At 36.2% G+C, this 21,679-nt stretch overlaps 1 protein-coding gene across 2 annotated transcripts in view; it reads right to left on the bottom strand.

Moving 5' to 3' along the window:
* The window catches only part of LOC106875223 (WD repeat-containing protein 26), a 39,773-nt gene that overhangs the window by 11,801 nt on the left and 6,293 nt on the right, over positions 1-21,679 (bottom strand). Inside the window, exons 3-7 of one of the 2 annotated variants that reach the window (XM_089359598.1) lie at positions 8,236-8,295; positions 6,988-7,124; positions 5,203-5,300; positions 3,696-3,852; positions 737-875 (exon numbers count right to left, since the gene is read on the bottom strand). In XM_089359598.1, coding sequence (XP_089215724.1) covers positions 737-875; positions 3,696-3,852; positions 5,203-5,300; positions 6,988-7,124; positions 8,236-8,295 — 591 coding nt within the window. The remainder of the gene's footprint in view (positions 1-736; positions 876-3,695; positions 3,853-5,202; positions 5,301-6,987; positions 7,125-8,235; positions 8,296-21,679) is intronic. The other variant, XM_089359599.1, reaches the window with a different exon arrangement.

The raw sequence follows: 21,679 nt of genomic DNA, 5'->3' as shown, positions 1-21,679 counted from the left end.
TATATATATATATATGTGCAACATAGTACAAAATTTTACAAGATGAATACACTCAATGATGCAAAGTATACAAAGTTGATTAATATTTACATCATACAAATATAAGTATGACTCCTATTGAAGAACAAGTCACATAAACATTAAACAGTTGTATTTTGGAGGAAACAACGAGAAAATTCAGTAGACCAATTTAGAATCAAGCGATTAAATTCTCCTTGAGTTAGTATATATATATAAAAAAAGGGAGTGTTACATTAGTTATTTCGAAGAAAGGGGAGATAATAAAAGTGTGCTGACTAACCAAATAGTAGCCGTCATCATAGTGACGACATTAAGAGTTAAAGGACAGAGAGAATACAGAGTCACTTGTATTGTACATAATGTGAATGACCATTTCTATAACAATAATGTTAATTTATGGTTATTGTAAATGAAGTTACCACTGTAGCATTATACGTAAATGCCTGGTACCACGGTAGCATGGATGGTGCCAGGTAGGTTGGTATCAAAAAGGTTAAAAAGACCACTGGTAATATTCATTAAAATGTGGTATTTATTCCCAACAGATCAGAAGACAATAGAAGTATTGCAAAATAAAGCATTCTACCAAAGTGGATTTAAACCTCTGATCAATAAGTCAATGTTTCAATTATATAACCAGTCAGCCATTTCAGTTACCATTATCCACCAGGATGTCATGACTTCTGTATTGATATACAAAAATGCTGTAACTTACCATATCAACATCCCAGATAATGAGAGTACCATCCTTGGAACCTGTAGCTAATTTTGTGCCGTCCGGAGAAAATCGACAAAACCATACTTCATCACAATGGTCATTCAATATTTGAATAGTATTACAAGGAAACTGATCCCTATAAATAAAAAATAAGATAAATAAAATACATATATAATGAAAGAAACAAAAAGAATTATATGAATTAGGTGTAGGAGCGGCTGTGTGGTAAGTAGCTTGCTTACCAACCACATGGTTCCACGTGGCACCTTGAGCAAGTGTCTTCTATAGCCTCAGGCTGACCAAAGCCTTCTGAGTGGATTTGGTAGATGGAAACTGAAAGCCCATCGTATATATGTATGTGCGTGTATATGTTTGTCAGTGTTTGTCCCCGCAACATCGCTTGACAACCGATGCTGGTGTGTTTACGTCCCCGTAACTTAGCGGTTCGGCAAAAGAAAATGATAGAATAAGTACTAGGCTTACAAAGAATAAGTCCTGGGGGTCGATTTGCTTGACTAAAGGCAGTGCTCCAACATGGCCACAGTCAAATGACTGAAACAAGTAAAAGAGTAGGTGAAATTTTCTCTATTTTGCATGCAGAATTAAGTGTACTGCCCAAATACATATCATCATCATCATTTAATGCACACTTTCCATACTTGTATGGGTCAGACAATTACTTGAAGCAGATTTTCTACAGCTGGAAGCCTGTTGCCAACAGTCATCTGTTTCCAAGCAAGGTAATGTTTTTCCATAGTTGCACATTTTTCACAGAAGACTGGAAACAAACAACTTTGCTTTTATAACACCGATGCTCGTTTACAGCCATCACACAATATTTAGACAAGGGTTTATACAAACACACAATGAGCTTCTTTCAGTTTCTGTATGCCAAATTCACTCACAAAGCTTTGGTTGGCCCAGAGTCATACTAGGAGGCTTTGCACAAGGTGCTATTCAGAGGAACTGAACCTAAGACCACCTAGTTGAGAAACAAGTTGCTTAATCACACAGCCAAGTCAATACCTATAACAAAATACATTCTAGAAATCTGAATAGAGGCAAAAGATCTGTGAACTGTTAATCTAATACCCTGATCAGGTGAGGATTTTCAGTCCCAACTTGGTCCTGAATTGATAAATCTATGATCTAGGATTTCTAACCATGAACATCCGGTCTTTCAGTCAGACATAGGGCAAACTGACTACATTATTCAATGTGTGCTGTTTCTTTTCAAGACAAAGAGGTGCAGTGCAAGGGAGATTTTGCTGCTATTTCTAGCAGGTAGGGCAACCACTCATAAGAACAGAGACAAGGATGCATTCACAAATTCACATAGCTGACAGCTACCATAAAATAGACATACCCAAGTATAGACATGGATACACACACAAATACTCATATTAACATCTAGAAATGTTTAAGAATTAATCATTAATTAAACAAACAATCTTAGACAAAACATTAGGATTCATAGATAAACAAGTGAATATAACATATAGAGTGAGAGAGAGAAAAATACATCCCCGCATTATGGAAAGTTGGATTCATAAAACTTTTGTCCAAACACTAGATTCCATAAAGTAAAATAATTTCCTAACATAGATGTCAATGGGAAAAATAGGCTTAGCATTACAAGATTTTCATAAATGCAACATTTCTAGACCATAAGGAATGCCTGCCAGTTCAAATAAACATACATATATACATATACATATGTGTGTGTGTGTGTGTGTGTGTGTGTGTGTGTGTGTGACTGGCACTCCATCGATTACAAGGGTTCCAGTTGATCTGATCAACGGAACAGCCTGCTTGTTAAATTAACATGCAAGTGGCTGAATACTCCACAGACACATGTACTCTTAAAGTAGTTCTCGGCATCACAGAGTGCAACAAGGTTGGCCCTCTCTTAATTACAGGCACTACTCATTTTTGCCAGCTGAGTGGACTGGAACGACGTGAAATAAGGTCTCACTCAAGGACACAATGCGTCGCCGGGAATTGAACTCACGACCTTACAATCATGAACCAACTACCCTAACTACTAAACCACACACCTTCAGTTTTTCATTGTTCTTTCTTCTTGTTTTTGCCTTTGTGAGTTACAAGTGATGCTATCTGTGAGATTCTCAGCTTTTTTAGCTGCTATTTTTCTGAACTTCGGTATATGGTGAAGCAAATATTTTGCTGATCCCTTAATTATATGTATATATATATATATATATATACACACACACACATACATTACATACATACATACATACAGACACATGCCTAAACCTCACACACACTTGCAGGTATTCATGAATGCAGAAAAGGCATTAGTCACTGAAATGTAACTGGGATAGACACCATGACTAATGCTTCTAAGAAAAACAATCAAAAATCAATATCACCAAGACTCCTATTACTGTTATTGATGAAAAGTGTAATTCAAGGTTTGACAGGAGGACAAAGAAGAGGGAGGTGGGAGAATAACTTCTGAGCAGGGGAGTTGATTTCCTTTCTTTTAGTTTAGATTTTTACTTCCAGGATTTCTTTGTGGGAGTTTGTTTTGCTTTTTCTTGTCATGTGCATGGCAGTGGGAGGTAATGTTTGGTATTTCGGATTCATATTTCATATTCATGAAAATTCAAATGATTTTTAATGAAATGAAATTGGAATGAATTTTCATTTTAAATAAATAAATATTAATGGAAATTGAACTTGAAAATTTGAAATGAATAAAAAAAAAAAAAAAAAGCAATCAATGAAAATAATCAATTGAATTTCATGATAGGGCCATTCATATAGTCACACACTCCCACCAGTGTGAGTTTGTGTGTGTGTGTATGCGTCTTCATACATGTGCACCTTTATGTATAAGCATTCAATGTAAATATCAAACAACAGGCATTATTAACAAAGAAATGTTTAAGAAAATGAAACAAAATGAAGTCCAGTTAAATGTACCAACCTATTACAAGTGTGGTCTATGAGGAGAGAGACTGCATCAAGATTGTTGTCAAGTTTGGTATTGTGGTACAAACATTGATCTGTTTGAAGTTCTACAGCCTGGCTAAGTAAAGTCTGTAATCGACGAGGGGGTAGCATCACAGTGGGTGGAAGAAAAGCTAGTAAAATGAACAAATTGCCAGAATAAATATCAGAATATATGTGCTAACATACATACATACATATGTGCATGTACAAACAGTGAATATTGAAGAAATAATTAACTAATACAATTCTTTTGAAACAATTATGTAATATATCCACACAACGTCAAAGACATCAAGGAAAGCAGATATGTGTGTGTGTGTATTGGAAATAATTGTCATCATCATCGTTTAACGTCCGTCTTCCATGCTAGCATGGGTTGGACGATTTGACTGAGGACTGGTGAAACCAGATAGCTACACCAGGCTCCAATCTGATTTGGCAGAGTTTCTATAGCTGGATGCCCTTCCTAACGCCAACCACTCCGAGTGTAGTGGGTGCTTTTACATGCCACTGGCACGAAGGCCAGTCAGGAGGTACTGGCAACAGCCACGCTCGAAATGGTCGTATATACAATTATGTGTGACTGTGTAAGTGTGTGTGTCTGTGTATTCTGATAATTTCAGTCAGAGATACAATTAATAAATAATGAATTTATGTTGATATTACAACCCTAGTTAGTTCTTGCACTATAGATGTACAATTTACAATTAACAGTAACATTTGGTATGCAATTTTGTTATATAATGGCTAATTTGAATGATTTCTTTTTGTCACACAATTGTTTTTCAAAAATGACACACAATACGACTGAAACTAATTAGTTCCTGAGTTGCACCTAAAGTTTTCTTTTTGTTTTTGCTCGGCTATTTTTTCTCATTCAAAATATTGGAAGTTGTTACAGACAACATAGATTAACATTTCTGATATCAGTAGAAGTGAAAATGATATTCAACGCAACAAATGTAAAGATCAATGCCATGCTATAAACACCCTATGACTATTCATGAGAGGTGTTTATTTGCAAAGGTGTTTAAATTGAGCAACTTCAAGCACAAGATAGCTTATTTTGGATTTTAGCATTTTTTTGTAGTTTCAAAGGGAAATAAATCGTACAACTTAGACGTTTATCAGAAATTTGAATGTAAATAGGTGTAGTACACCTATGCGGGATTAGTTTTATTATGCAAAAATATTTTCTAAAAGCTGAAGGTGACAATAATGACAAAAGACAGATTTATAAGGTGTTGGTTAACCAGCAACCAGTCAATGGTGGTGACCTGGCTTGCTTGCAATATGTAATTTAAAAAGATTTTCTTTTTTTTTTTTTTTTGTTCTAAGATATGGTTTGATTAAGGAATCACATTTAAGTATTTTTACCTGCTACATAAGGTCTGAAAACATTGTAACACTGATTAAAAAGAAAGTAAACACAGTTTTTAAAAGAGCATTTTAAAAACGTATGAAAAAAAATGACTACTCACATTGTAATTTTTCAATAAGTTTTTGTCTGGAAACAATCCCTTTCCCTTCCCAATCGGATGTTTCTCTTAAATCTTGTGGATTATTACACATCATATACCTAGACAACAAAGTAAAAAATACATATCATATAGATGACGGGTTCTAGCATATCACATATTTCATATATATATATATATATATATACATATAACCAACAAAGACAATCATGACACATGCATGCCTTTGTATTCAGTACACTTCACTCTTATATAAAACCTTAAAAAGGTAAAACGTTGAGCAGAGCAAAGCATTAACAGGTTTCAATAAGCATCGTACACAATTTCTTAAACTTAAATGCTAATCTCTTCCAGATTTACCATTTTTGTTGACTGACCAGTGAAACACAGCAAGAAACTAATCAGCTTCTTCAAAATAAATAAACTCAACATGCATTGAGTACTCTTTATCTCATACCTCTGGACATGTACAAGTGTGTGTGTGTGTGCATATATATATATATATATATATATATATATATATATATATATATATATATATACAAATAATATATGAGTATATGCATATATATGTACATGTATGTACATACCTTCATCTACCTGTATATATATAGATGCATATCTGGGTACATGACGTTGCAAAAAAAAAACATGGACAAAATGATAAACAAGGTACAGAAAACACACAGGCCACATAGAGAAAATTTCCTTCATCAGCTGCCACCATTATAACATGAATATATATGCATATATACATACATATACATGTATACATATATGGGTACCAGACGTCACAAAATATAAACAAGAAATTTGCAAAGCAAGAAAAAGAATAAAAAGAAAAATAAAGTTGGGGGAAGGTAGAGGAAAAGCCTCCTTGACTAAATGGTGTGAGCAGTTGTTAACAGGGGGAGGGGTTAACATTTTAAGTTATAGTATTCTTTTTGTATCTCATAAAAATAATTGTTTTTAGTGACCTGCTCCTTCTCCCAAACCCTCTTCAACAGTCTCTCTCTCTCTCTCTCTCTCTCTCTCTCTCTCTCTCTCTCTCTTACACACACACACAAACATGTTCAATTAACCCCACTGCCTTATCAAGCAGATAATAAAATAGTTTATAAAGATTCAGCTAATGCAACTTGGAGCAATTCTAACAAGAGTGGATTCACATCTATTTAGCAAGGATACTTAACCGCTTTATGTCCATTTTCCACAAGGTGGTTAAGGTATGGCCAATAATTATTTACAATATTTTTTTGACAGTTTAACCCTTTTGTTATATTTCCACTGAAATTCACTGCTTTTGTTTCAATTTATATTTAGAATAATGAAGAATTTAGCCAAATATCAATCATTATTAAGCTGGTATTTGGAATTTGAATTAACATGAAATTTTGATGCAAGATTTTTAGATTGTTTCAAAACTGGATGTATTAGAGAACTAGAGGCTGTCTCAGGCAGGTTAGTATACAGAGGGGAAATCAGAAGAGAATAGGTCAGGTCATGACCTTTTGCATAGTCGTCAAAGACTGGTAGGAGGAGGAACTTCTTAGATGGAAGCCTAGAACAAAGAGAATTTCACTAAAAGGCACCCAAAGTGTAGGTAATAGTGTTAAATCCAGAGATAGATAGAGAGAGAGAAAGAGAGATTGAATCAACTTACAAACATACTGCATACTTTTTTGGTTTACACTTATACAGGAACAAAAAGCCTGCATTCAAAGTTACCTGTCTGAAACAAACAAACATAAGAAGAAAAAAATAAAACATAAAAAATTGTTTACTTACGTACTAAGTTCATGCACACGTTCAGTATTAAATTTTAACGGCGTTAATTCATGTCGTAAACACTGTAATGCATCCAAGTTCTTGCCTTCTTCTAAGAACTCAAGATACTTCTGTTCAAGAATAAGAAATTTCATCTTCTGAAATGAAATAGATGCTTCATTAACAAGTGTTATCAATAAAACCTTTTTTGTTTCTTTTAAAAATTTCAAAAATAATCATAAAGAAAAGTAGTGGGTGAAAAAGAGAAAAAGGATAGCACTGGTTGTACATAAAAGGTGCCGTTTGAGTAAGATTGGTATACTTGGGTTAGTAGTTTGAAAGAAAGGGCAAAACAAACACCCCAAGGATGGAGCCATTTGAGCCAACAAGAGAACATCCATTCTGTTGATCAACCACCTAGAAATAGCAACCAAATCTTCCTGAAATCACATTCTAATATCTGAGTCCCTTGAGCATTTAAACTGGCCATATCCAGCCCATATACTCTACCTGATTTTTGTTCAAACCAGCCAGATCCAGTCTCTCACACCTACCTTACATTGTCATTCTAAAAATAGTCACATCCTCAAAATCTTGAAGCTATGAGATAATGCATGATTCATTCAAAACAATGTGACTAAATAAGCATCATATTTGACAGAGTAAACTGAATGCTAAAGGGTTAAAAACACATTGAACAATGTAGTCTTAAATGCATCAATATTATCGTCATTATTTTAATGTCTACTTTTCCATGCTTGCATGGGTCTGACAAGGGTATGTTGGGGCAGAGGTTTTTTTTTTATGGCTAGATGCCTTTCCTTTCACCAACCACTGAACAACAAACAAGCCACATGTATTTACATGGAGAACTGGAAACAAACAACAAAACACCATATGAACAAGCCTTTCCTTTACACTCAGCAAATGAGCACATGTAGATTAGGAATTTAAAAACTAACTCTCACAAACATACACATAAATACATGCACATGTGCACATTCATGCAAACACTCACCAAATTCACTCTCAAGGCTTTGGTGGGCCAAAGGTTATAGTAGAAGACATTGCCCATGGTGCTCTGCAATAGGACTGTACCCAAAATTACATGGTTGGGAAGCAAAATTTTTAACCATACCTGTTCCTACATACTATTGCATTTAATATAAAAAAAATTTAAAAAACTACCAGCTATACTGTTAATCAAAATGCAAATTAAAAGATACAAAATAGAAAGAAATTCAGAAATGTTTTTCCTTTAAACATTACCAAAGTTGTCTGACAGCTATCTTCAATCAACATTTTCAATTCATTCAAATCATGGTCAGCCTAGAAAGAAAAAAAATTAATCACATTTCAATTTCAGAAGTAATAAAAAAAATTTTTTTCTTTTAAAGAGAGGAGAGAGAAAACAAGTAAAAGCTTGTTTTGAGTACAAAATAAGGCCTGAAATTTTGGAGAATGATTCATCGACACCAAGGATCAATTGGTACATATTTTAACAATTCCACTTAGTCACGCAGTGGGACTAAGCCCTGAACCATGTGATTGGGAAGCAAACCTCTAACTACAGTCATGCCAAACCCTATTACATATATATGTGAGAAACTTTGTCCCCACTGCCCCACTCACAGCCTGACAACAGTGTTGATTTGTTTACATCCCAATTACTTAGCAGCTCAGCAAACGATAATGAGATAATGACAATAAATACCAAACTTAAAAAAAAAAAACATACTGGGAAAGATTTGTTTGACTAAACCTTCTAAGGTGGTGTCCCACCAAGGCTGTAGTCCAATGACTGAAACAAGTTGCTGGCACTCCGTCGCTTACGACGTCGAGGGTTCCAGTTGATCCAATCAACAGAACAGCCTGCTCGTGAAATTAACGTGCAAGTGGCTGAGCACTCCACAGACACGTGTACCCTTAATGCAGTTCTCGGGGATATTCAGTGTGACACAGTGTGACAAGGCTGGCCCTTTGAATTACAGGCACAACCGAAACAGGAAGTAAGATTGAGAGAAAGTTGTGGTGAAAGAGTACAGCAGGGTTCGCCACCATCCCCTGCCGGAGCCTCATGGAGCTTTTAGGTGTTTTTGCTCAATAAACACTCACAACGCCTGGTCTGGGAATCGAAACCGCGATCCTATGAACGCAAGTCCGCTGCCCTAACCACTAGGCCATTGCGCCTCCACACTGAAACAAGTAAAAAGCTAAGATAAATGATTATCAGATATAAATTCTATCAGAGATTTTAACTCATTTGTTCAGTATGTTTTTCCATGCTAGAATAATTTGGACAGGAATTGATTGAGACAGGATTTTACACCAAGACGCTCTTTCTTTTACTAAACTTCATTTGTTTTACAAGCTAAGAAATCTTAACTTTTTTTTTTATTCCACAGGTCATCAAAAGTATAAAGCATCTATTTATAGTGTCAACAAAGAATGGAAACATCACCATCAATTTCATTCAGTAACAAGTGAAATATCCTTTCTATTATAAGTACAAGGCCTGAAATTATTGGGGAGGGGGCTAGTTGATTACATCGACCCCAGTAATCAACTGGTATTTATTTTATCAACATCTGAAAGAACAAAAGGCAAAACTGACCTTGGTGACATTCAAACTCAGAACAAAGTCAGGAAAAATGCCACTAAGCATTTTGCCCACCATGCTAACAATTCTGCCAGCTCATCACCTTAATGTGACAAGTGAAATATCAGCACACATTCATATGCAAAAATACACACTCACATATATATACAACAAACTTTTTTACAGTTTCCATCAAACAAATTCACCAACAAAGCATTAGTCAGCTCAGGGTTATAACAGAAGACAGTTACTGAAGGTTCTGCACAGTGGAATTGAACATGAAACTGTGTGGCTTGTGAAACTTCATCATCATGCACCTATGTATGGTTAAAAAGTTCCTCCTCAAAAATGTCAGAAACTGCCAAATGTTCCCACTTTTCTTTAGCTTCAAATTATGAACTGAGATAAAATTTTAATGAAATGAAACTGTTATAATGTGACAAAAATAATGGATCTAATCACTAATCATTTAACTACAATAACATAATAGATTTATTATTTAAGAAATTTACATGCAGGCTTCAGGTTCAATCATACTGCATGGCACCTTGAGCAAGTGTCTTCTATTGTGTAGAGCTGACCAAAGCCTTTTGATTGGATTTGGTAGACAGAAACTGAAAGAAATTTATTGCACACGTGTGTGTGTTGTAAGTAAGCATCACTGCCAGACAGTGTCGTTCATTTCTATTCTTCTGTGAAAAACATGTCCAGCCAAGGAGAAATATTACCTTATATGGAAACAGGTAAGGATTGGCAAAAATGGCATCCAGCTGTAGATTATCTACCTTGATGAATTCTGTCTGACCCATACAAGCATGGAAAAGTGGATGTTAAAACAAACATGATTAAGATCTATCATTCACTAACACTGATAGCAAAATATATTTCCCAAAGCAGGAATCCATGTTTGTGTATATGGCTAACACATTATACATACATAACATATACCTCCAAAAGCTGTCAGACAGTAAAAACACAAGATTATTTTTAACATCTGCTTTCAATTTCAAGAAAGAAATTGAACTAAAAAAATACAAATTAGTCTTTTGTTTTGTTTTTGTTTTTTTTTGTCCCCAAGTAGATTTAGAATTAACTTAGACATTGTCATCATCATTTTTGTGTTTACTTTCAATGTGTTGGCATGGATTGGATGAGATTCATTGAGGCAGTATACTATGGTCGCATATCCTTCTCACCATCAACTCTTACTTTTTTTTTCAACTATTTTTATTCTGCTAGTCTTCATATGTCAAAACTAAGAAGATGTAAACATAACATCACTGTAGCCCAAATAGTGTCAACGTCAAGACATGATGAAATAAATAATCATGCACATTATCATACATACACACACGTATGTATATGTATGCATGTATAAACACATTTATATGACGTAGAACACGAAGGGAGGTAACCAAATAAAAAATATTCTGCTGAATCACTACAATGCAACTGCCATATTGGACATATATACACCTATACATATATATTCATCATGTATATACATACACACAGATTATATATACATATAGACATACACACCCACACATAACGGGCTTCTGTGCAGTTTCCATCTACCAGTCTCACTCATTGGTCAGCTCAAAGCTACATTAGAAGCCACTGCCCAAGGTGCCACATAGTAAGAAGGAACTCAAAACCATTCAGTCTCAGAATAAACTTTGTAATCACACAGCCACGCTATATATTTTTTATTGTATTTTGTATATTGTATTGTATTTTACATCTTTTTTTTTCCTTTCAAAGTAATTGTGTATAGGACAGATATAAATATAAATATATTGTTGGAACAATTATTTACAGTCATATGTTTCCCCCACTACAGGAAAGTGTTTTATATGTAAAATTGGTGTATTCAATAATGTTAGACTGTTATATTTAGTGGCTATTTAAGCAATGAGTTTGTGAATGATTAATGGGTTGGATGTGGTGCTGAAGAAGAAGCAAGAACTCCTGATATATGCATCTATATACATTACCTATTTTCCCATCTTCAATCACATTCTTGTTTGCATTAAACATATTTGGATATGAAATGTCATAACAAATCATGGCTATAATTTCTATAGAAAATCTGCAGAGATAACCTTAATCTAAACTGGTTTAGATTGTGATAACCTAAATCAGTTTGGGCTGCCACAAAGTCATAAAAAAAAATATGTTTGCTGTTTGGCCCAGGTCAACCATGATCAGACAGACCTGTAATTAATAGGGTTCTGTTCTTACTTTTTAGGTCTAAGACTACATTATCTAATGCTTTGTTCACTTACTTTCCTAAAGCAGGGTGAGGTTCAAAGGAAGAGTAGGGCTACTATTTCTAACAGGTTAAGTAACCAAATGGAGGTTCCCTTCTACCTATATTTGCCCTTATGTAAAATAGCATTGGAACCCCCTACACAACCTACCCAATCACCTTTACTACTGTTTCACTCTCTCTCTCTAACCCTTCACACAAATCCCTTCCATATTCCTTCCCTCTGCCCCTGACAGTGTCAACTCTGTTACTCTCTTCACTACCACTCTCCCAGGAAAATAAACCTGTATCTCTTATCACCTTGCCAAAAATCATTGCTTACTCTTACTCTTTCTCTCTCCCATTTTCCTTTCAGTTTTTAGAGCTCTTTAGTGTTGCAAGTTGCCAAGCAACCTTGCTCATGCTGGTGCCATGAAAATAAAGAAGAAAAAACCCTCCAATACACTGTAAAGTGATTGGTGTTAGGAAAAGCATCCATTTGTAGAGACCATGCTAAAGCTTAGATGTTGGAACATAATTTGATTCATCAGTACCTGTCAAACCATCCAACCCATGCCACTATGAAAAGCAGACATAAAATGATGATGATGAATTGATGGTTATGCTGGGACATCATGTGCTTGGTAGAGTCAACTTTTGATTAGTAATTATTTTACTGTCCTTTGAAGAGTGAAAGACTAAGTGGGCCTATTAATAGATATCTAAACTCAGAACATAAAGGGAGATAAACCAAATATAAACTTTATTTTTTTGATAAAACACCACAATGCAACTGCCATATTCAAGTGTTATGCCACTTTTAAATATTATATTTGGAATCGTTTCAACTGAATTCAGTTAAATGGGCAAGGTTGTCTGTGGAAGACCAGCAATTGCCCATATCCTCGCCATACCACTGACAATATCCAAGGGAAAGGCAAAGGCTGATACAGTTTGGCGCCAGTGACATCACAATTCAATTCTACAGCTGAGTGAACTGGCACAACAAGAACACAACACACAGCTTGGTCCAGGAATTGAACTCACTACCTCATGATTGTGAGCCCAGCACACTAACCACTGAGCCATGTGCCTTCACGGGTTGCATTCATTGGAAATGAATGACATTCATTTACAATAATCATGCAATGTCTAGACAACAAAAAGATTTTTTCAAAGATGGATATTGAATATTGTGGTCCAAGACATTTATATCTCATGATGAATTTGCTGAATCTGTGCTGAACTGAGGCTAAAAAACAACTACAATTAAATGTACAGTTTCATTGGTGGCAATGATGCAAAGGTTATCATCAGTAACAAATATCGAAACCTTTTACCACACCTAGAATCCTATTTACTACTACCACCCTCAGCATGTAAAGTACACAAACCTTTTATACAATGCACTAATCATTACATTCATAATGGCTGCAAGGTTTACAATGTTAGCTACTGACAATTTACTTGTGAAGTCAAGAGCTTTATCCATCCATTGTGTTATGCCTGATTGAGGTACATAACTCTGCTTGCCTCAGTATGCCTAACTGACAAAAAAAAATTCCATTCCTAATTCAGAATTGAAGTTAGTTGGAAGAATATCCTGTAGGAAAATAATTAAGCAATATGCAAAATGTTCTATTTTGAAACACCATCTTATTAAGCAAAAATGATCGTAGAACAATAATGTAAATACTGTTCGTCTTACGAGGATGTATGTATATTTTATGTAAAACCTTTACCAACAAAATGACTACATTCAACAACCACACTATGAGATCTATTTCCAGGATCCTATTTCCATTTCCACTGAGTCATGTTTACACCAATTAACCCTTTATCTGTTTAAAGAATTTTTATGAATTTGTCCTAAACATCCATGCTTGTTTTCAGGCTTTTAGTTAACTCTGTTTCATATGTTCTGAGTAATATAAAGTTTCTATTTATCAAATCCTACAGCAGACACTTGCTCAAGATGCTGGGTAGTGGAACTGAACCCCAAACCACATTCTTGGTTGGTAAGCAAGCTTCCTAGCCACACAGCCATGCTTGCATCTATATAAAGTTTTCCACTTCTTAAAAAAAACTTTTAAGTATTCAAGAACAAAGGATTTACTTAATTAGTTTCAAAAATCTACAATGATTGAAGTCAATCAACTTTTACTGGCCCCTACTTCACCAAGAACTGAAACTTTCCTACATAGTTACCATAAAGTATGCATGCCTTTTTAAAGAACTAACAATACAACTAAAAGGAAAATGGCAAAATAATACGACAACAAAAATTTAGGTAATGGCTTCCATGCCAGTGGCATGTAAATAGCACCATTTGAGTGTGATCGTTACCAACGTCGCCTTCCTGGCACTTGTGCCAGTGGCACATGAAAAGACATTTGAGCGAGATCATTGCCAGTGCCCCTGGACTGGCTCCTGTGCAGGTGGCACGTAAAATACACCATTTCGAGCGTGGCCGTTGCCAGTACTGCCTGACTGGCCTTCATGCCGGTGACGGCGTTAGGAAGGGCATCCAGCTGTAGAAACTCTGCCAAATCAGACTGGAGCCTGGTGTAGCCACCTGGTCCACCAGTCCTCAGTCAAATCGTCCAACCCATGCTAGCATGGAAAACGGACGTTAAACGATGATGATGATAAACATTTTCCCATATACTGTGTTATATAATGTATAAGGTGTATATTAATATACTTCAGTCTTCTAGTAAAGGCCGCTTTGGATGAAAGAATTTTAATCAAAATTTTCAAATCAGAAACTGGATTACAGTCAAAACCACATACTTCCCTTTCAAAGTACAGGCACATTATAAACTTGAGTATTAATTTAGGTGTAGCTATGGCTATGTGGTTTAGAAGCTTCCTTAGTAACCATGTGCTTCTAAGTTTGCTCCTACTGCACAGTACCTTGGGCAAGTCTTTTACCATAGGAACATATTGATCAATACCATGTAACTGAAATGTGGCAAACAGAAGCTGTACAGAAACATGTGTCTACACAGATTATAGATTAAGTTCTATTTTTTAACATGTTTATCAATACTATTCTCTTATTCTTAATTAAAAAAAAAAATAGACAAAAACAAACTGGATTGGTTCAGTTTGACAGCAATAGGTAATCCCAACTCAGATATGCTGATGACCTAGTTCTCATAGTTGAATCTGTAGTAGAATTAGAGAAGAAATTTCAGATATTCGTAAGTGAATCTATAGTAGAATTAGAAAAGGAATTTCGGATACTGAGACAAAACCTAGAAACAAGTGGTCTCAAACTAAACTTAGCAAAGAATAAAGTTTTAATAACTAGGGGCAAAAACAGAATGTTACTACTACTCTGGGAACTGGCTACGCTTGATATGAAGAAAAGGTGTAGGTAGAAATTCTATAGAGTTTACGCAGTGTAAACTATGAGTGGAACATGTTAGTCACATACAATGCCTACTTTCTCCACGAGTCTGCATTATGCAGTATCATGAAGAAAGTAGCCATCGTTTGCAGCAGAGGCCCAAGAGCAATAAGCACTTATAGCAAACATAAATAAGATTCTCTCAGATACCCTGATGGCTCCCTAAAAGTAGCTGATAACTTTATTTCTCATATGCCCAAATTTAGCAGTGGAGATGAGTATTCCAAAAGTAGAGTAGCCTGAATAAGAATAGTTTGGGAGAAGTTTAGAGAACTATAGCTTCTACTGGTAACAAAGGTTTTCTCTCACAAAGTAAATAGCAAATTGTATTATTTTGAACACAAAGTGGAATGCCACAAGGATGCAAAACATGGGCATTAATTGCAGAGGATTTACAAACACTAGAAAGAAATGAAGCAAGCATTCTCCACTGGATATGTATTGTTAGTTAACATGAATGATGGAGCACAAATGAGTTGAGAGAAAATCTGGCTGTAAGAGGCAGGAGATGTAGTGCGCAAGAGAATAGACTGTGCTGGTATGAGCATGCAATGCATATGGAGGATGGAAGCTGCATACAGTGCAAGGTTATAGAAGTGAATGGAACCTGTGGAAGAAGGAAACCTAGGAAGATATGGATGAAGGTGGTAAAGGTTGATCTTAAGATGCTGAGCTCACAGAGGAGATAAAGGACCAAAATGATTGGCAGCAAGCAGTGCGGTAGAAGACTTGCCCACTTGTACAAGTACAGTGAAATAAACATTAACTTTATGGAAACACACACACACTGAGTCTCTCACACAATGTGTCCTGAGTCTCTTTCAGTTTTCCCCTCTCGCTCTGACACCTTCCCCTTGTCTACCAATCTGTTCATGTAGGAAGGGATCACATTGGATTGAACCATATTCATTTACCCCACCAACCTTATTGTTCTGTTTTTGTCCATCATTATGCTTATGCATAAAGGATTGCATTGAATCAGCTTCTTTCTGATACACCCTCTGCCATAACACACTTTCTATGCTGCCAGTCATCACATCCTCTCCCCAGGACTACTCACTATTGACAACCATCACCCCCGTTTCTATTACTATCAAACACCCGTCCTCGCTCAATTCTCTCTCCAACAAACATGTAGCTGCCATCACTGTCTCTCTTCCATTATTCTTACCTTTAACACTTTCTCATGTCAATTACTGTTTCTCCCACCACACTCCCATTCTTTTCATGCAGTCATTTACAACTTCTATGCTATAAAGTGACTCAAGAAGCCCTGACTGGTACCATGTGAAATAAAACAATAAATATAACAACCATCAAACACAAACCAATTGCTTTAGTAGAATAGACAGAATGTTTAAGAAATTAACTACATGGTAGTCCTCCAGGTTATAATACCAAATCTAACATGTACAAGAGATTTGAAGACATCTGAATGAACAAAATTAATAACTTTAGACATAAGTATCTGTCAGGGTCCTATCTATGGATTAAATTTCCCAGGGGTAAAGGAGCCTCCCACTACTTGTAACAAAGATGCAGGGAAGACAGCTCCTTTAAGAGAAAGATTCTCTGACATAAAACTCGGAATCAAAATAGTACCAGTCATCTTCCAAGGCTTGTCACTGGAACCTGCTATGGTGACAGAGAGTAGTAAAAGAGTTTTTGTCACTTAAATCCAATGATCCATGTACAGATGACTGTCATTTCATTTCTTGATCCATTTTGCATTTTATAAACTCCTATGGTGATGGATATCTGCACACATACAAGGATGAAATGAGACTGAATGTGAGATGGTTATCATCTGATAATATAAATATGGGCACACATGCATATAAATCTATGACACTGGCCAAATTTCTCTGGTGCTTTGAAACTCATACTTATTCTACGGTATATTCAGGATTAAGATTCGAAATATACCATCAGTTTTAACACACACTAGACACATATTTGATTAAGTCTGGAAATGAAAACCATATTTTCCATTTTAGAAATGTGCACTTCAAATGCCATTTCTACACAAGTATATACTATTCATAAAGCCACTCACAGACATGTTCCAGTCTCTGGGTCACAGGTACACTGTCTTCTTTCTCTGCCATTTCTAGGGTTTAGAGATACCACATACTTCTTTATAAGTGGACATATCCATTCATGCATTGAAATTAGGGACCCCAATAGAACCAAACACTCTGGTGCATAAGATGTTGGATATATTCAGAGTGCTGATTCAAAATATACCTTTAGTTTTGCCCTATCAGTTCTAATTAATCATTTATTTTGATACAGAAATAACAGATATTAATTATATAACAGATGCTATTAAAACAATGTAAGGTGCAATTCGGATAGCTTATTTCAGACAAGCGGATGCATTGGCATATATAAAAATGTATGCTGCATTTCCAAAACTATAACTGATAATATATTTGGAATCAGCACCCAGAATATACCCAAGAGTAGGTCTAACTTTTAAGGCACCAAAATAGGCATCAGCCAGTATTAATATACAGAGATATGTAAATATGGATGGACATGTACATTATATGTATACTGTAACAGAATTAGAAATAAAATTCCAGGTTTGGAAGCAAAACCTGGAATCAAAGGGTCTTAAAATGAACTTAAATATGACCCAAGTTTTAGTTAAATAGGAAAGCAGACAGGATACTAATCCCTTTATGTAAATGGCCTTGTTCTTTGTAAAGAAAAAGAGTAGGTAAGAATTCGATATAGTGCACTCAGTGCAAACTATGGACACTTAAGAGGTACAGTGGAATCACAGGAAGACTAACAAAGAAAGTAGAATTTACTTGTGGCAGATATTTCTATAAATGAGCAATAAACAAATAAGAGCACTCAGGAAATAGATGTTCTGGAATACCCAAGAGGCTCCTTAGAAGTTGTAGATAGTTTCTATAACCTAGGTGAGCTAATTAACAGTGAAGGTGGATGCTCTGAAAGTATAGTTGCTAGAATAAGAATTGGCTGGAGAAAGTTCAGAGAACTATTACCTCTGTTGATGTGGAAACTAGAAAGAAATTAAACAAGCATGATTCATGGGTGTGCAACATCAGTGTGCATGTACAACGAAGTACAAATGTGCTGATAAAAAAATTTGGGCATAACAGACACCAGGCGTGGTGCACAGGAGAGAAGATTGTGCTGATATGGTCATGTGATGCAGATGGATGTGGACAGCTGTATAATGAAGTGCTGATCAGTAAACATAGAAGACGTTTGTGGAAGAGGGAGACCCACAAAGACATGGGATGAAGTGGTAAAGACTGACCTCAAGATGTTGAACCTCTTCAAAAAGTTGACAAGGGAATCATGATGAATAACAATATGTTGTGCTTGAGAAAACCCGTCCATTTCAACAGAAGTAAGGTTCTATCAAGCCTCCCCAACAGCTCATTTTTCCTTCACTTTCCCCTCAGCTGAACTGATATTTTCTTCATCCAACTCATGTCACACTATTCTCACTCTAGTGTACTTACCAACAAATCCACCTTTTCTGCTCTTCTATCCTATCCTCTCTCACATATTCACCTGGTACCTTGACCTCACATCTCTCTATCTTTTCAGATGAGCAATCTAAGTATTCACCTCTTCAACAAGACACCTGCTCCTGATACTCTTAATTTCTTATCTCTCAATTCTACACCCCCACTCAGATAAGGAGTCTTGTCTTGCAGGCACTTGGTGACCTCACCAGTGCTGGTGCCATGTAAAAAGCACCCAGCGCACTCTGTGAAGTGGCTGGCATTAAAAGATATCCAATTGTAGAAACCACGCCAAAGAAAAATACGAGAACTTGGCACAGCCTTCTGGCTTGTCTGTTCATGTTGAACTGTCCAACCCATGCCAGCATGGAAAAAAGGACATTAAAATAGTGATAATGATAATTATGAGTAGAAGCATGGTGGTGTAACTATGAAGTTTGCAACCACCACAGCTATGGTTTAAATAAAGCCTCGTGACATTTTGTTGCGAGAAATTGCAAAAACTCTTTTGTATGTGTGTGCACGCTCACGCACACAGCTAAATATAGGTACATGTGTGTACTATGTGAATCAATGTGTCAGACAGAAAAGGCTCTGTGTCCTTAAAGGGATGGGAAACAACACATGAACCTAGACCAGGAGCACTGCTCCTTCCACTGGACATAGTAAATTAAAAAAAAAAGAACTTGCTTGGAGCGATACAAGTAACTGAAGGAACTCCTGTACGTTGATGGCCTAATTTTATAGCTAAATCTATAGAAGATTTAGATAAGAAATTCCAGATGACAAAGCAAAACCTAGGCTTGGAGACCACAAGATAAACTTAAAGACTAATGTTTTAGTAAGTAGCAAAGAAGACAGGTCCCTGCCAGTGTCAGGCAAATGGACAAGTTCAATATTCAGAAAAGGAATTACATATGTCCAGTGTATATTAAGAATGCACAAGCAGTGTAGTGGGATCATAGGCAGGCTGGCAAAAGCAGAGTTTGTATATGGAAGCAGAAAGAATAATAAGTCCCTTCAAATGCTTGCAAGGTTCACTGAAAGTAGTTGATAACTTTTGCTACAAATGTAACAGAAATAGCAATGGTAAGTGGGTGTTCAGAAAGTAAAGTAATAGGCGCAGGAGTGGCTGTGTGGTAAGTAGCTTGCTTACCAACCACATGGTTCCGGGTTCATTCCCACTGCGTGGCACCTTGGGCAAGTGTCTTCTACTATAGCCTCGGGCCGACCAAAGCCTTGTGAGTGGATTTGGTAGACGGAAACTGAAAGAAGCCTGTCGTATATATATATGTATGTGTGTATATGTTTGTGTCTGTGTTTGTCCCCCCAGCATCGTCTGACAACCGATGGTGGTGTGTTTACGTCCCTATAACTTAGCGGTTCGGCAAGAGAGACCGATAGAATAAGTACTTTACTTCCAAAAAATAAGTCCTGGGGTTGATTTGCACGACTAAAAGGCAGTGCTCCAGCATGGCCGCAGTGAAATGACTGAAATAAGTAAAAGAGTAATGAGAGAGTAAGAATAGGCTGGAAAAAGTTCAGGGACTTATTATCGGTGCTGTTGAAAACGGTTTCTCTCTCAGAGTAAAAGACAAATTGTATGATGCTTGTATATGAGGTACAAGCTAAATGGTAGTGAGACTGGAGACATGTAATGGCTTGAGAGAAATGAAGCAAACATACTCAACTGGATGTGTAGCAATGTTGGCATGTATGAAGAACAAATCACAAATGAGGTGAGAAAAAAGCTTGATCTAAGAAGAATCAACTGTAGTGCACAATAGACAAGACTGCACTGGTATGGGCACACAATGCATATAGAGAATGTTAGTTGTATAAAATGCCACACACTTGAAATAAATGGAACCTTTGGAAAGAGGTAAACCAAGAAAGACATGAGACAAAGTGTTGTAGATTGATGTGATAAAGCTGAGCTTCACAAAAAAAAGTGAGAAAGAACCAAGATATGTGACAAAATGCAGTGGAGGAGAAGACCCACTTACTGATGCAAGCATGGTAAAATAGTTGTTAGAATGAAGGTGGATGGTTGAAATGTCTATCTGATACGTTTAAATTGGGTCTCTCACCCTTGTATTCCCTTTAAGACTTCATCCACTGTCCTCTTTGTTACTTCCTCATCAATCACCCTCTCTCTCTCATTCACTGTATCATACTGCCATCTACCTGACAAAAGGTAACATTTGATCAGTTCATATTCATTCCCTCCACCATCAGTTTTCCTGTCATCACCCTTTATCACTCTACCTCTCTTCCACCACCCCTAAATCAACTATCAGAACAACACTTGTGTAATGAGTGATGCTATGTAGTCCATCCACCATCATTTTCTCTCTCCCACGACTTTTCTTTGGTAGCTACTACCCTCATCTACCATAGGCCATTTCTATTCTTACGCATCGCTCTTCTTTTACCTGCTTGGTCATCACCATTCTTTCTTCTATTCACTCCATTGGTCATGTTTACCTTGAAAGAATGGAGACAACAGACTAGAGAGATCCCTTTTGTCTTGTTAAGGATATTTCTCTAGTGCTATGATAAAATGCATCCAGCCACAGAAATCATACCAAAAATGGAACGTACAAGTAATAAGATATGGTCCTCTGGCCAATCTAAAAGAGAGTAAAATGCATCTTGTCAAACACACAAGACTATAAGAGCATCTGACCATAAAATCCTGGCTGAATTCTTCGTTCAACTCATGCCAGCAAGGGAAAACAGATGCTAAATGGATATACACACACAAACACGATGATGAAAAAAAATATTAAGCAAAAATCAGTAATTATTATGAATGGATAAATTGCTGAGATTTCAATGTCAATTCATGTAAACATTGTAAGAGAAACTGGTAATTGAACCAAGTATTATAGCTTGCTGAACTTTCCTGGATCAAATCCAGTGATTAGCATCAT

Source organism: Octopus bimaculoides, chromosome 11 (assembly GCF_046866305.1).
Source record: "Octopus bimaculoides isolate indiv1 chromosome 11, ASM4686630v1, whole genome shotgun sequence".
Taxonomy (NCBI): Eukaryota; Metazoa; Mollusca; class Cephalopoda; order Octopoda; family Octopodidae; genus Octopus; species Octopus bimaculoides.
Note: the sequence above shows the minus strand (reverse complement) of the source record. Positions and strands in the feature narration are given on the sequence as shown.